Source organism: Cherax quadricarinatus, chromosome 43 (assembly GCF_038502225.1).
Source record: "Cherax quadricarinatus isolate ZL_2023a chromosome 43, ASM3850222v1, whole genome shotgun sequence".
NCBI lineage: Eukaryota > Metazoa > Arthropoda > Malacostraca > Decapoda > Parastacidae > Cherax > Cherax quadricarinatus.
The window spans coordinates 12,458,421-12,473,600 of record NC_091334.1 but is presented as its reverse complement, the minus strand read 5'-3'; the positions used below and the strand labels follow the sequence as shown (position 1 = coordinate 12,473,600).

The 15,180-nt window shown below is 38.9% G+C and overlaps 1 protein-coding gene across 9 annotated transcripts in view; it reads left to right on the top strand.

Annotated features, from left to right (window-relative positions):
- The window catches only part of holn1 (CD2 antigen cytoplasmic tail-binding protein 2 homolog holn1), a 48,312-nt gene that overhangs the window by 26,018 nt on the left and 7,114 nt on the right, over positions 1-15,180 (top strand). For 6 of the 9 annotated variants that reach the window (XM_053784310.2, XM_053784312.2, XM_053784314.2 and 3 more), the window contains 5 exons: positions 2,883-3,049; positions 3,386-3,550; positions 6,618-6,806; positions 11,031-11,169; positions 11,979-12,331. In XM_053784310.2, the coding sequence (XP_053640285.1) occupies positions 2,883-3,049; positions 3,386-3,550; positions 6,618-6,806; positions 11,031-11,169; positions 11,979-12,169 (851 nt within the window). In that variant the 3' untranslated portion in view covers positions 12,170-12,331. Of the gene's footprint in view, positions 1-2,882; positions 3,050-3,385; positions 3,551-6,617; positions 6,807-10,937; positions 11,170-11,978; positions 12,332-15,180 lie in introns of those variants that run through there. The other 3 variants (XM_070093581.1, XM_070093580.1, XM_053784317.2) reach the window with 2 other exon arrangements.

Sequence of the window (15,180 nt, the reverse complement as noted above, 5' to 3'; positions counted from 1 at the left end):
GAGAGTAAAAGGTAGATGGGATACAAGGAGAATAGAAGCATCAGGGAAGAGAGAGGTGAAGGTTTATAAACTAAAAGAGGAGGCAGTTAGGGTAAGATATAAACAGCTATTGGAGGATAGATGGGCTAATGAGAGCATAGGCAATGGGGTCGAAGAGGTATGGGGTAGGTTTAAAAATGTAGTGTTAGAGTGTTCAGCAGAAGTTTGTGGTTACAGGAAAGTGGGTGTGGGAGGGAAGAGGAGCGATTGGTGGAATGATGATGTAAAGAGAGTAGTAAGGGAGAAAAAGTTAGCATATGAGAAGTTTTTACAAAGTAGAAGTGATGCAAGGAGGGAAGAGTATATGGAGAAAAAGAGAGAGGTTAAGAGAGTGGTGAAGCAATGTAAAAAGAGAGCAAATGAGAGAGTGGGTGAGATGTTATCAACAAATTTTGTTGAAAATAAGAAAAAGTTTTGGAGTGCGATTAACAAGTTAAGGAAGCCTAGAGAACGAATGGATTTGTCAGTTAAAAATGGGAGAGGAGAGTTACTAAATGGAGAGTTAGAGGTATTGGGAAGATGGAGGGAATATTTTGAGGAATTGTTAAATGTTGATGAAGATAGGGAAGCTGTGATTTCGTGTATAGGGCAAGGAGGAATAACATCTTGTAGGAGTGAGGAAGAGTCAGTTGTGAGTGTGGGGGAAGTTCGTGAGGCAGTAGGTAAAATGAAAGGGGGTAAGGCAGCCGGGATTGATGGGATAAAGATAGAAATGTTAAAAGCAGGTGGGGATATAGTTTTGGAGTGGTTGGTGCAATTATTTAATAAATGTATGGAAGAGGGTAAGGTACCTAGGGATTGGCAGAGAGCATGCATAGTTCCTTTGTATAAAGGCAAAGGGGACAAAAGAGAGTGCAAAATTTATAGGGGGATAAGTCTGTTGAGTATACCTAGTAAAATGTATGGTAGACTTATTATTGAAAGAATTAAGAGTAAGACGGAGAGTAGGATAGCAGATGAACAAGGAGGCTTTAGGAAAGGTAGGGGGTGTGTGGACCAGGTGTTTACAGTGAAACATATAAGTGAACAGTATTTAGATAAGGCTAAAGAGGTCTTTGTGGCATTTATGGATTTGGAAAAGGCGTATGACAGGGTGGATAGGGGGGCAATGTGGCAGATGTTGCAGGTGTATGGTGTGGGAGGTAGGTTACTGAAAGCAGTGAAGAGTTTTTACGAGGATAGTGAGGCTCAAGTTAGAGTATGTAGGAAAGAGGGAAATTATTTCCCAGTAAAAGTAGGCCTTAGACAAGGATGTGTGATGTCACTGTGGTTGTTTAATATATTTATAGATGGGGTTGTAAGAGAAGTAAATGCGAGGGTCTTGGCAAGAGGCGTTGAGTTAAAAGTTAAAGAATCACACATAAAGTGGGAGTTGTCACAGTTGCTCTTTGCTGATGACACTGTGCTCTTGGGAGATTCTGAAGAGAAGCTGCAGAGATTGGTGGATGAATTTGGTAGGGTGTGCAAAAGAAGAAAATTAAAAGTGAATACAGGAAAGAGTAAGGTAATGAGGATAACAAAAAGATTAGGTGATGAAAGATTGGATATCAGATTGGAGGGAGAGAGTATGGAGGAGGTGAATATATTTAGATATTTGGGAGTGGACGTGTCAGTGGATGGGTCTATGAAAGATGAGGTGAATCATAGAATTGATGAGGGGAAAAGGGTGAGTGGTGTACTTAGGAGTCTGTGGAGACAAAGAACTTTGTCCTTGGAGGCAAAGAGGGGAATGTATTAGAGTATAGTTTTACCAACGCTCTTATATGGGTGTGAAGCATGGGTGATGAATGTTGCAGCGAGGAGAAGGCTGGAGGCAGTGGAGATGTTATGTCTGAGGGCAATGTTTGGTGTGAATATAATGCAGAGAATTCGTAGTTTGGAAGTTAGGAGGAGGTGCGGGATTACCAAAACTGTTGTCCAGAGGGCTGAGGAAGGGTTGTTGAGGTGGTTCGGACATGTAGAGAGAATGGAGCGAAACAGAGTGACTTCAAGAGTGTATCAGTTGTAGTGGAAGGAAGGCGGGGTAGGGGTCGGCCTAGGAAAGGTTGGAGGGAGGGGGTAAAGGAGGTTTTGCATGCGAGGGGCTTGGACTTCCAGCAGGCATGCGTGAGCGTGTTTGATAGGAGTGAATGGAGAAATGGTTTTTAATACTTGACGTGCTGTTGGAGTGTGAGCAAAGTAACATTTATGAAGGGGTTCAGGGAAACCGGCAGGCTGGACTTGAGTCCTGGAGATGGGAAGTACAGTGCCTGCACTCTGAAGGAGGGGTGTTAATGTTGCAGTTTAAAAACTGTAGTGTAAAGCACCCTTCTGGCAAGACAGTGATGGAGTGAATGATGGTGAAAGTTTTTCTTTTTCGGGCCACCCTGCCTTGGTGGGAATTGGCCAGTGTGATAATAATAATAATAAAAAATATTTTTAAATGTTTATACAGTAGTTTACTGTATACTGTAATAGACAGAATAGAGGAAATCAGCTCTAATATACATTATTTAGATTTGCATACTGGTTGGAGAGCTGGTCGTAAGTCCAAGTGGTCGGTAAATGAGTACGTCACTAAGTGAGGAGAGGCTGTACAGTACACTACTGTATAAACATTTAACAATATACTAAAAATAGTATAAATGGTGCAGAAGTGACATTAAAACAATATCAAAGATGGTTGCCACAATCCTTTTGCCATTATATAGTATGCTCCTTGCTTAGAGATGAATTCGTTTATCGATGTGGTCTTAGGAACAGAGCTCACTTGTTAAGTGAGGGGAGGCTGTAAAATGAATCCTTAATGTGTATAGATATTATGCCTTATGTATAACACAGCATTGCATTTATATCAAACACAGGTCAGGAAGAAGGCACTGTGGATTTTGAGGGAGAGACTCAAATAACGCCATTTAACATGAAAGAGGAACTGGAAGATGGCCACTTTGATGGGGATGGCTTTTATCATTTTAAAAAGGAAAGTGAAACAATCAAGGATGCTTGGCTTGATGACATTGATTGGGTTAAGGTATGTAATAGTCCTTCTTTGTTTACATTATTATATTCCCTGTAACTAAAAGTGTACTGTATCAGGTGTGATGAACTTGGAAAAATAAAAGAAATATAAGAGAAATGAAGTTCTAAATTCAAGATTGATGTATACTTGTGAAGAGTGTCAAGGACTTTCCTGCTCTCACAACCTGGCCTTTGGTAAGGTTTCTTTGTGGATTGCTTAATAAAGATATTTTAACTACTACCTACATTTTTGTCATGTAGTACGTATAGTATAGCAAAGGTAAAATACTGAAATTTTCAAAACCAAGAAATGTCTGTACCAGTATATCACTGAGCCTTTTCATTTCAGGTTAAGCACCGAGAAGGGGACGAAAAGAAGTACGGATCTGATACAGAGAGTAATGCGGACAGTGATGATAACCCTGGTGGAACACCAGCTAGTGGAATTATCTCAGTCTACACAGAGATTCTTGAATTTTTAAAACAAGGAGAGACAGTAGCCAAAGCTTTGAAGGTTTGTTAATGTGTTGTGGTAAATGTAGGTGGTGTAAGACTGATCATTCATGGAAATTCTGCTTTCACTGAAGTACAGTACAGCTGATTATTTTTTCCCCATTGAGGTTTTTTTTCTGTCGACTATACTTTCTAGCACAACTTGATCTCCAGTTCTTCCGATAGTAAATATTGTTTCAGTGTCATTCTATTTTTATATGGTGTCCGTTCTTATTTGTACGTGCTTACTGAGGAGTCATTATTTTCTCACACACTAGATTGTCTTTTCCTAGTAATCAAATAGTAAATACTTTGATAAATGTTTCTGTGCTTTGATACGGGAACCTTAAGGTATATAAATTATGCAAGTTCCCGGGGAGGTTTTTATGTATTCTTGTCCCTTTAAGTTGGGAGAATTCCTGAAGAGACCAAGGTATCAGAGGTTGACAAAGTTATTAATTCTACTATGTGTTTCTTCTCCTTAGGGAGAACATCAATGTCATTCACTAAATGTGCATTGCACATGACTGCTTTGTAGGGATTCTGATTAGACGGGGCATAGTCTCGACTATCAGTTCCAAGGAAATAAAAGCTTACAGAAGTATTTGAGGCAGTGGGTGAAAAAACACTAAATTCAAGTGGCCTAAATTGATTAACTTCCTCGAGTGTAATTATGTTCATACAGGAGAGGTCAAGGCCTTTGCAAATGGTTCGAAATGTGATGGAGGCATGGGTTTTAGAGCAGTTATTCCCTGTTATTGTATATAGTTACCAGTAGAATCTTCAGATTTTTACTGTTGAACTGCATGTCATCCTTAAGGCAATTATAGTGACAAATTTTGGGGGAAATCCTTTACAGTATATTATCTCTATAAAAATTCTCTAAGCTGTTGGCAGAGCATGCCTCAGTTCTTCCTATTGCAGCTGAATGTGTTTGCCTGCATCCATTGTAAAGGAAAGGATGTGGAATTTTGCTGGTGCTATGAACATGCTACTATTTTAGGGAACAAAATGGCGGGTGCTTAGGGTGAATCTGCCTAAGCATTCACCAGGAGTTTTTACAGGATACAGGCTAATAACTTCTGGTTCTTTTCTCTCAGCAGATTCTTAGTTTCTGTAATTTTGCCAAGCCACTGGGCAGTATCTGGCCATGCACCTGCAAGACCCTGTATAGCTTAAATGAGCTTAGATTATCCATTGGCTGTTGTCCCATAATGGAGAGCTTTAACAGGTACTTTGCTTCAGAGGGACTTTTCTGAAACCATATTGGGAGTCACTCCTTTGTTAGATATTTTGGAAACAGTGTAGGTGCCCATTCCTCTCCTTTTGTGAATTGGGGTTACATTGGCTTTCTTTGACAAAGTTGGCCATTCTGTTCTAGGCAGTGTTGGTATACATTGTGGCTCCTATTTGACAGTAGTAATACATATCTGAAAATTGTTCATTACTCAGGTTTTTGGAACTTCAAACCTATTTTCCCAAAGATACCCTTGTTATAATCAGATATGCTTTTCCCAGCCATAATATTCTCTATCTAATTTCACTTTTTCCAGTAAAATTAAAAGTAATATATAGTTCTTAAGAACTATATATTACTTTCTATTCCCCTTCTCTCCTACTTCCTTACCTTTCTTCCTCTCTTGCATTTCATTCCTCCTGCAGTTGAGGGAAAGGGTGAAAGAGTAGAGCAACAGCAGCTATGACTGAAATTGTATCTGACAATTTTAATTATGCTTTCTTATATATGTTCACTGTTCAAGAGGGTATCAGGTGACTGTGAGAGGGGTAGATGTAGCTCACTGTTACATTAAGAGCATCAGGTGTCTGAGAGAGGGTATTAGTGAGAGAGTGTGCATGCTCAGGTTGTGTAGCGAGATAGGATGGTGTCATGTGATCTGAACCTCGGTCACTGACTACTAGTTAGACACATCCACTTTCTACCCCAATAAATAGTAATTTTAAATCAGCAGTTCTTGACCAATCTCTACCAAATAAACACGAACTCTGTGCAGGTATAAAATGAACATATACAAACTGTTAGTGTATTTGATAAAAAAAGTAACTGAGAAAAAATATAATTCCAGCCTTGTTGAATGCTGATACTGTCTGGTAGTGATATTTCCACAGTTGTAAGTAATCTCGTTATTCAGAAGGATGAATCTTTGTTCGTAAGTAATTAATTGGCTCCAAAGGTCCAGTCTGATACTTGTGAATCATAATTCAGGACCATACTATATAGGAATTAAGAGGTAGTGATGGCACATCGTTCAGCAATCTTGATCTTACCTGGTACCCCACAGCCTATTCTATGCTAGAATTTAAGGAGAGATGCACCTTTTTGTTCTATTGTCATTGTGGAAAACTTTGAAATATTTCTTTAACCCTTAAACTGCCCAAACGTAGATCTACATTCGCTCGTGTAGTGCTCCGAACGTAGAGCTACATTTTTTTTTACACGCTTTCTTATGGAGAAAATCAAGGTCGGAGTGCTACGCGCGAAAAGTAGATCTACGTTTGGACAGTTTAAGGGTTAAGCTAACCATGGAGATTGAATCTCTGTATCAGAGCTGCATCTTCACAGTGAAATTTTTTGCAAGTAGGTTAGTCTTTTTATGATTGTTAATACAATAGTGACAGTCCTATCCATTGGATATGTAGGTGGAATTATGGCATTGGATGAATATCCCATGTTTGGAATTCATTCCAGTTTCAGCTCTGTTTGAATTCCACTAGGTAGCAGACTGGGTACAGTGATTGCTAACACTTATTTGGAATTCTTGGTTTGTGTGTGTTTTCCTAGTCTTTATAAAGGAATTCTAATTCCATCTTTGTTGATTTGTCAACTTCTTCCATCCTATTGGTTTTCTTGACATGCTTCCATAAGTAATTCTTCATTGCTAAGTTGAGCAGCTTAACTGTCTCTGCCCTCAGTGGGATCTCAGTCTTTCTTCTTGTTGAAGAGATAAGAGTATTAATTGTGTATGTTTAGGATAAAAATATTTACATTGAATTGTATACTATATTGTGTAATAAAGTTAAAAAGTTAATGTTTATAATTTTAAATAAAGCTCAGCTTCCATTGTTTACAGAGACTTGGTGGAAACAAGAAAATGTCATCAGCCCAAAGATGGAAGTTGAAAAAAACTGGCAATTTGGGTAATGAGAATGGAGACAACAATATGTCAGATTTCCTCAAACTTACAGAGTTGTCTAATAAAATTATTGAGACTGGTAATATGGATGTCTATCAAGAAACTTTTGAGATGATAAATCTTAAGGTAGGTGTAGAAAAGACTGTCAGTTACAGATGGAGAGAGATACTGCCATTGTAAATCCTGCATTTTTGCATTAGTTTTTAGTTGTGATAAACAAAGACACATGCAACAGTTAGGTATCTTTATTCCAAAATGTTTCGCTTACACAGTAGACTTCTTCAGTCGAATACAGAGACAGTAGAGATGAAAAGACGTTGTAATCAGTACATCACCCTGGAGGACATAATTAGGATGTGGTGAGTCCCTCAATCTAGAGTTTTTAGTTGATGCACTCTCGATGTGCAGTACAGTGAACCCTCGTTTTTCGTAAGCATCGGAAGCCGTAACTTTCGCAAATCGTAGCATTTTTTCATCAAAATATTGACTCGCAAATAGTTGTTCGTCCCAGGCATGTACGAGTGGCCCCGACGCGGCCACAGTCAGTGTCCCATTGTTTATCAGTGAGTGGGCATGATCCCACGCATTCATATGATATATTTCGTAATATTCCATTCGTTTTAGTGCTTGCAACTGCTAAATAAGCCACCATGAGCCCAAAAAGCTAGTGCCAGCCCTTTGGTAAAGGTGACAAACACGATAGAATTAAAGAAAAAGATTGTAGAAAAATACGAAAGTGGTGGTGGTAGTCATAGTGGTAGAGGGTGGTAGTGGTTGTGATGGTGGTAGAGGGTGGTAATGGTTGTGATGGTGGTAGAGGGTGGTAATGGTTGTGATGGTGGTAGAGGGTGGTAGTGGTTGTGATGGTGGTAGAGGGTGGTAATGGTTGTGATGGTGGTAGAGGGTGGTAGTGGTTGTGATGGTGGTAGAGGGTGGTAGTGGTTGTGATGGTGGTAGAGGGTGGTAATGGTTGTGATGGTGGTAGAGGGTGGTTGTGATGGTGGTAGTGGTTTTGATGGTGGTAGAGGGTGGTAGTGGTTGTGATGGTGGTAGAGGGTGGTAGTGGTTGTGATGGTGGTAGAGGGTGGTAGTGGTTGTGATGGTGGTAGAGGGTGGTAGTGGTTGTGATGGTGGTAGAGGGTGGTAGTGGTTGTGATGGTGGTAGAGGGTGGTAGTGGTTGTGATGGTGGTAGAGAGTGGTAATGGTTGTGATGGTGGTAGAGGGTGGTAATGGTTGTGATGATGGTAGAGGGTGGTAGTGGTTATGATGGGGGTAGTGGTTGTGATGATGGTAGAGGGTGGTAGTGGTTATGATGGTGGTAGAGGGTGGTAATGGTTGTGATGGTGGTAGAGGGTGGTAATGGTTGTGATGGTGGTAGAGGGTGGTAGTGGTTGTGATGGTGGTAGAGGGTGGTAGTGGTTTTGATGGTAGAGGATGGTAGCAGTTGTGATGGTGGTAGAAGGTGGTAGCATTTGTGATGGTGGTAGAGGGTGGTAGTGATGGTGGTAGAGGGTGGTAATGGTTGTGATGGTGGTAGAGGATGGTAGCAGTTGTGATGGTGGTAGTGGTTGTGATGGTGGTAGAGGGTAGTATTGGTTACGATTGTGGTAGAGGGTGATAGTAATGGAATTTGTGCAGTGTGGAGTAGAATGGAAAGATTTGCTGAGGGACATCACCCTAACAAAGCTGTTGCAAACTGTGTCAGCAACATGTACAATGACAATATCTTGTCCCATTTTAGGGAAATTTTAAAGAGATGCCAGAAACAGAGCTCTTTGGACAGATATTTAGTGCCACAGGTGTGTAGTGACTCAAGCTGGTCCTAGTGGCATTAAAAAACTAAGAAGGGAAGTAACCCCAGAAAAGGACTTGGTACCTGAAGTCTTTATGGAAGGGGATTCCCCTTCCAAACAGTAATTTCTCCATCCTCTTCCCTCCTCCCATCTTCCATACACTAAGAAGAATCTTCAATGAAGGTACGTGTCATGTTGTTATTGTTTTATTCTTCATGTCTCATTGTTTTCTGTGTATGTACATCTATATTTCATATAAAAACATTCTTTCTTCTTCTTTCAACACACCGGCTGTATCCCACCGAGGCGGGGTGGCCCAAAAGGAAAAACAAAAGTTTCTCCTTTTACATTTAGTAATATATACAGGAGAAGGGGTTACTAGCCCCTTGCTCCTGGCATTTTAGTCACCTCTCACAACATGCATGGCTTACAGAGGAAGAATTCTGTTCCACTTCCCCATGGAGGTAAGAGGAAATAAACAAGAACTAGAAAGAAAAATAGAAGAAAACCCAGAGAGGTGTGTATATATATGCTTGTACATGTATGTGTATTGTGACCTAAGTGCAAGTAGAAGTAGCAAGACGTACCTGAAATCTTGCATGTGTATGAGACAGAAAAAAAAAAGACACCAGCAATCCTACCATCATGTAAAACAATTGCAGGCTTCTATTTTACACTCACTTGGCAGGACGGTAGTACCTCCCTGGGCGGTTGCTGTCTACAGACCTACTACCTAGGATGTAAAAACATTATTTTGTTTTAATACTTTTGGGTGTCTGGAATGGATTAATTGGATTTACGTTATTTCTTATGGGGGAAAATGGTTTCACAAATCTTCAATTTCCCCATTAATCACACTCTGGAAGAGATTAATTACGAAAAACAAGGGTCCACTGTATTACTGTAACTGTATTCACAGGAGATTGTGTCCAAAAAATTTTTACCCCTCTTGAGCATTATTAGGATTGCCACTACCCATCCTACCTTCCACCCCAGATTTATACACCCTGATCATCCTATTCCTCTCTAGCCCCTCTAAATGTCTAAACCACCTCAACCCTTTGAATTCTACCTTTTGTGACTCCATAACACCTTGAATTTCTACACACTGATTTCTCTCTTTGATATTCACACCACACACCAATCTCAAACGTGATATCTCAAAACACATGCCTTACACCCTTAAACAAATGTTAGTAATAGTACCACTGTACTTGTGTACATCCCAATATTTTGCCTCCATAGAATAACTTTTCCACAGATGCCTTACTACACCACCCTTGGATATTTTTTTTTTTTTTACTTTCATCTTTTGTATGGTTCACTTCATCTTTCATAGACCCATCTGATGACATGTCCACTCCCAAATATTTAAATATATCAACCTCATCCATACTCCCTCCAGTCTGATATTCGGTCTATCATGACATATTCATTCACCAACCTTTGCAACTTTGTCTTCAGAACTCCTTTCCCTCCTCAAAGAACTGTCATCCGCAAAGAGCAACTGGGATAATTCCCACTTTGTATCAAGTCCAACATTTTTAATTCGCCACCTTTTCCCAACACTCTAATATTCACTTATCTTACAACCTCGTTTATATGTTAACTGTGGTGACATCACGCAAAACTGTCTAAAGCCCTATTTTCACGGGGAAATAATTCCCCTTTCTTCCTTCATACCCTAACCTGAGTCTCACTTTGCATAAAGACTTTTAATTTCTTTTAGCAATTTACTCTATTCCATGCATTTGCAATATCTGCCATATGGCTTCCCTGTCCACAAATAGCTCTTTACCCTTACCCAATTACTACTCGTATGATTCACTGTAAACCCTTGGTCTGCACATTGACATATCCAATAATCCACAAATATATCAGGACGAATTTCCTCAACATAGGAGTGGCAAAGCGGTGACATGTGAGTTGAGCAATGACATAGTGGAATCCAACTCCATACAGGGATCATCAATACAAAGAACAGTTCTTAATCACGTATGACTAAGAATTGGAATCCTCCGTTTATTCCCTGCAAGATCAAACAGTTTGCAATTACACCCCAAATTACCTGGTAGCCACTGCCTTGAGTGGGTTTGTAAGTGACAGGAAGTCTGTTGAGTGTAAATGGTACCCCCAATTTTGTCTTTAATGTTGTTACATGTACAGTACATTTTGCCTAGCATTTAATCACTTACTGAAACTCAGTATCTTGAATGTATCTTAAGATTTACCATTTAGTGCCTCATTGCAAAGATCTTCATCCTGAAGCCATAATCTATCCTGGTATTTGAGTTAACTGGATTCTGAAATTATGCATATCACAAAAAATGCAAAATATGTTTTGGAGAAATTTTCTGTTTTCATTTATTCTCTTTATTCATGCATTTTTTTTATTACTCAGTTTTAATTCTTGTACAGTAGCTTCCTTGTTCAGTATATCTATCCCACCCTCTTTACCTTCAGAAAACCTGCCATGTTCAGAGTAGACACATAGGAGTACGCATATTGCTGGTGCTTTCTTGGATGAAATGACTTGGTGACATTGCATTTATGTAGGTGGAGAGATCCAAAGCTCCTGCTCCTAAGCCTTCAATGGACATTTTTGCTGATGAAGACGAGCACTCGACCAAGGAGACGAAATGTGAAGATAAACTTGAAGGATCAATTCAAGGGCAGCATGTACACGATTCAGTTGGTACGTTTTAAGTTACATGTCATTAAAAATTTATTTGAGTGGGTAGCAAATTATTGTATTCATGGGAAAGTGCTAAACCTGTAGGGGCCATAGTTTTATTACATTCATGGGGATAGCACTAAACCAAAGGGGGTCATATAGTACCTGGTTATACTAGATGCAATCAGGTTTAACCCTAGGAAAGGGAGGTCAAGTTCAGTTCCTTGTATCAAGAGCCTCCACCAGTCTCAAGGAAACTTCTTTAAGATGGGGTCATACAGCACCTGGGGAATAAGGTACAGCCTCTCCTCACTTAGCGACGTACTCATTTACAGATGATTCGGACTAACGACGGGTTCTCTGACCAGTATGCATACCTAAATAATGCATATTAGAGCTGATTTCCTCTATTCTATTACAATATACAGTACACTACCATATAAACATTTAAAAATATACCAGAAATGTTATAAATGGTGCAAATGTGACATTAAAACAATATCAAAGGTGATTGACACAAACCCACTACCATTATAATATGCTCCTCGCTTAGCGACAAATTCATCTTCCGACGTAGTCTTAGGAACGGAACTCCATCGTTAAGTGAGGAGAGGCTGTATTTAGGTTTGATCCAGGGAAGGGGAGGATAGTGCTAATTCCTTGAACCACTAGTGCTTTACTAGCATCCAGGTACACCCCATGAGAGGAGTGGGTTGTGAAGCTATACTGTATATAGTACTATCCATATACTATGGATAAATTGTAATAGTGCAATGTATTTTACCACCTTGTGTATTCAGTTTTTTTTTTTTTTTTTTTTTTTTTCCCAGCAAAAATCAGTTGGGAGCTTCGCTGGGAAGACAAAGAAGATGCACAGATCCATGGGCCTTTTAGTAATGAGAAGATGTTGAAATGGCAAGAGTCTGGTTATTTCAAGAAAGGAGCTTACGTACGAAAGACCTGCGAGCAGGGTCAATCTTGGTACTCGACAAGACGTATTGATTTTGACCTATACACATAATGTGAGTGTGGCTAAATTTAATTTTACATTAAAGAAAATTACATTGGCATTTAATATTTAAAAGGCTTTTATGGCATCAAGTACAATTTTAAGAAATGTAACAATTTCCTGTTGTGACTTATAAAAGCAATAAAGATTTAAATTAAACAAATTAATAAATAAGATTTTAATTTATACAGTAGTGTACAAGGACATCAATTATTTGTGAAGTGTAATCAATGTCCAGAAGGGAAATATTTCTACTGTACTACAGCTGCATTGGTAAGTTTAATAAATAACACTGATAAAGGTCCATGATGAACCAAAATGCCATCCAGTTTTAATTTCCAGTCTTTGGCGTGAAAACATACAATATGCAACACTTAGAAGATTTTTTATCACACTTTGCCTGCTTGAGGCTTTAGCAATCAATTTCATTGGATTGAAAAAGCCCCCAGTGGGCATAAGAACTAATAAAATGTCCTAGCTGTTGCATACATGCCTTGATTACATAGTTTGTATTTTTATAATGAGTACACTGGTTTCCAATCTGTTAGTTCAGTATTAGCTATAGAAAAAATACACTGTATTTGCTATTTTTTTATTTATGATGGCTTGACACTGTTCAAAACACACCACCTCTCATTTAGAGTACATTGTGTACTCGTATTATCTGACAGGGTTAGTGAAAAAGTTGAAATAAAAGTCCTGAAATCATTGTCAATATTTAACCCTTAAATTGTCCAAACGTAGATCTACGTTCACGTGCGTTGCGCTCCAACCTTGATTTTCCCCATTTGAAAGCATGTAAAAAAACGTAGATCTACATTTGGAGCCCCCTGCACATGGATGTAGATCTATGTTTGGACAGTTTAAGGGTTAAGAAGTGAAGTGCTTCAGGTATTGGGATTACTTTAGTGTTTTCTTTTGAATATATTAATAATAGCAAATGATTAGATTAAATTACTTTGTGGGATGTGGCTGGTTCGTTGAAAAAAAAAATTAGCAGAGGGGTGCTAAACCCATAGGAGTCATAATGCATGGGGAAAAGGAGGCATTTATGTTTGATTCCAGGAAGAGGAGAGCAGATCCCATTCCTTTGACCAAGAGCCCCTCACTGGCTTCAAGAAACCTCCCTCAAAAGGATTAGAGATTAAAGAATAAACCTGAAAGGACCATAAACACCATACTCATTCATTGTAGACATGAGATCCTTTAATGGAGGTTCATCAATGCTGTTGAGAGACTCTTGATGCAAGGAATTGGATCTGGCTTATTCTTCCATGGACTAGACCTGCTCACTTCCATTCCTCTAGTGCTATGACTCTTCAGGTTTAGTGCTTTCCAGCAATATAAACAATTATGTTTACAACAAAGTAGACAGGAAGAGAGAGGGAGAGAGAGAGAGAGAATGAGAATGAATTATGCATATTTTCTTCCTAGAACCCCTAAAGGAAGCAGAGCCTTAATGCATGAGAGAGCCTTTTGACCCAAGAAGGTAGCCTTATCCTCCCCTTCCTTGGGATTGAACCTAATTGCTTCTCATTCCCCATCACTGTATGCTCCTTACTGGTGTAGCATTTCCCAAGATTATAATAATAATAATCTTCCCAGAAATTGTTATTTACATTGTGATAATTTCTGTAATATTAATTCTGGCCTGTAACTGGAAAAGATTATGGATATTGTTTGTGGATCCTTCTAAGGAAAGGTGCCCTGTAATGGAGATGCCTGATGATGGTGTTGGACTCTTGCCCAAGGAATTGACGGTACCCTCCTTATTCCTTGGCGTATACCTGATTACTTCTCATTCCTCAATATGGGAAAGCATTAGACCAGTAAGGGTCATAAAATGCTACGCAGCACTCGTAATCTATCTCAGTGATACAAATTAATCAGTTAAGGCAATTTTATACTGTAGGTAACCTCTTAATCCTTTCAGTGGGCGTCATTTAGACCTGCGTCATTGAGGTAAGAATCCCTCGCATAGTTCTACATCATGGGCTCAGGTCACTCAGATAAGCTATGAGCAGTAAATTTTGTCCTAGATACGAGAGAATGGGTCTGTGTGGTGAGTGTGCCCAGTATAAAAAAATCCTGCCCCATGCAGTGCATGATAGGAAAAACAAAATGACTGAGAAGTGTTTTCTTGAATGGTTTTTATGGTTTTATTAGCCATTTCTTGGTATCATTTGATAAAATGGAAGAGACATTACTGAAATAGTGATGATCTTGATTGGTTTCAAGGATGGAAGTAACTTGAAAATGAGTTCAGTTTAGCAGAAATATTTGATTTTTACCAATATTCCTGAGGGTGGGTAAGGTCTGATTCAAATACTGGGACACTATAAACATAACCAGTCATTCCTGGTTATACTTTATTATCTGAGAAATAAAGTAAATCTTCTGTTTTTGTGTGATTAAGAATTCAAAATGTAAGACAAGTGCAATATAAGAGAGGCCTGGGGATGCAATTAATGAACAGGAAATGTTTTAGTACCAGGAATGTTTATATTATTTATTTTTAAATTGGTATTTTTTAATTTAGCAAAATTGGCCAAATTACATAATTCTGTGCAGTTTATAGGGCAGTTGAATGGGCAATTTCTTGTGCTCAGTCAACAGAACAGAAGGCATACTAAGAATTTTGTCAAATGGAGCCATGGAATCAGCCAATGCATAAATTGCACCAAGACTTTGTGCCTGTGCAGTTCTGCAGGTTTTCCCATGAAATTTCGTACTTTTGGTGTCAATACTTTCAGAAAAAAGATTCTCTACCATTTAAGAATTATTATTTTTGGGGAAGGGGGGAAAAGTGAACACTGAGTAATATTTGCTTCAGGGGTCTGGACAGTGAAAGAATTAATCAGAAATTTTTTATGCTGCATAAATGTCAGAGCTTCTTTTTTCAAAGCTATTACGATTCTGCAATGCACAATGGGATAACTATTATGTTTCACTTTTAATTTTCTTTTTTTGAAATAGTATACGGTATTTTTTCAACTGTTTGAGGGGTACCCAGGATAGGCTCT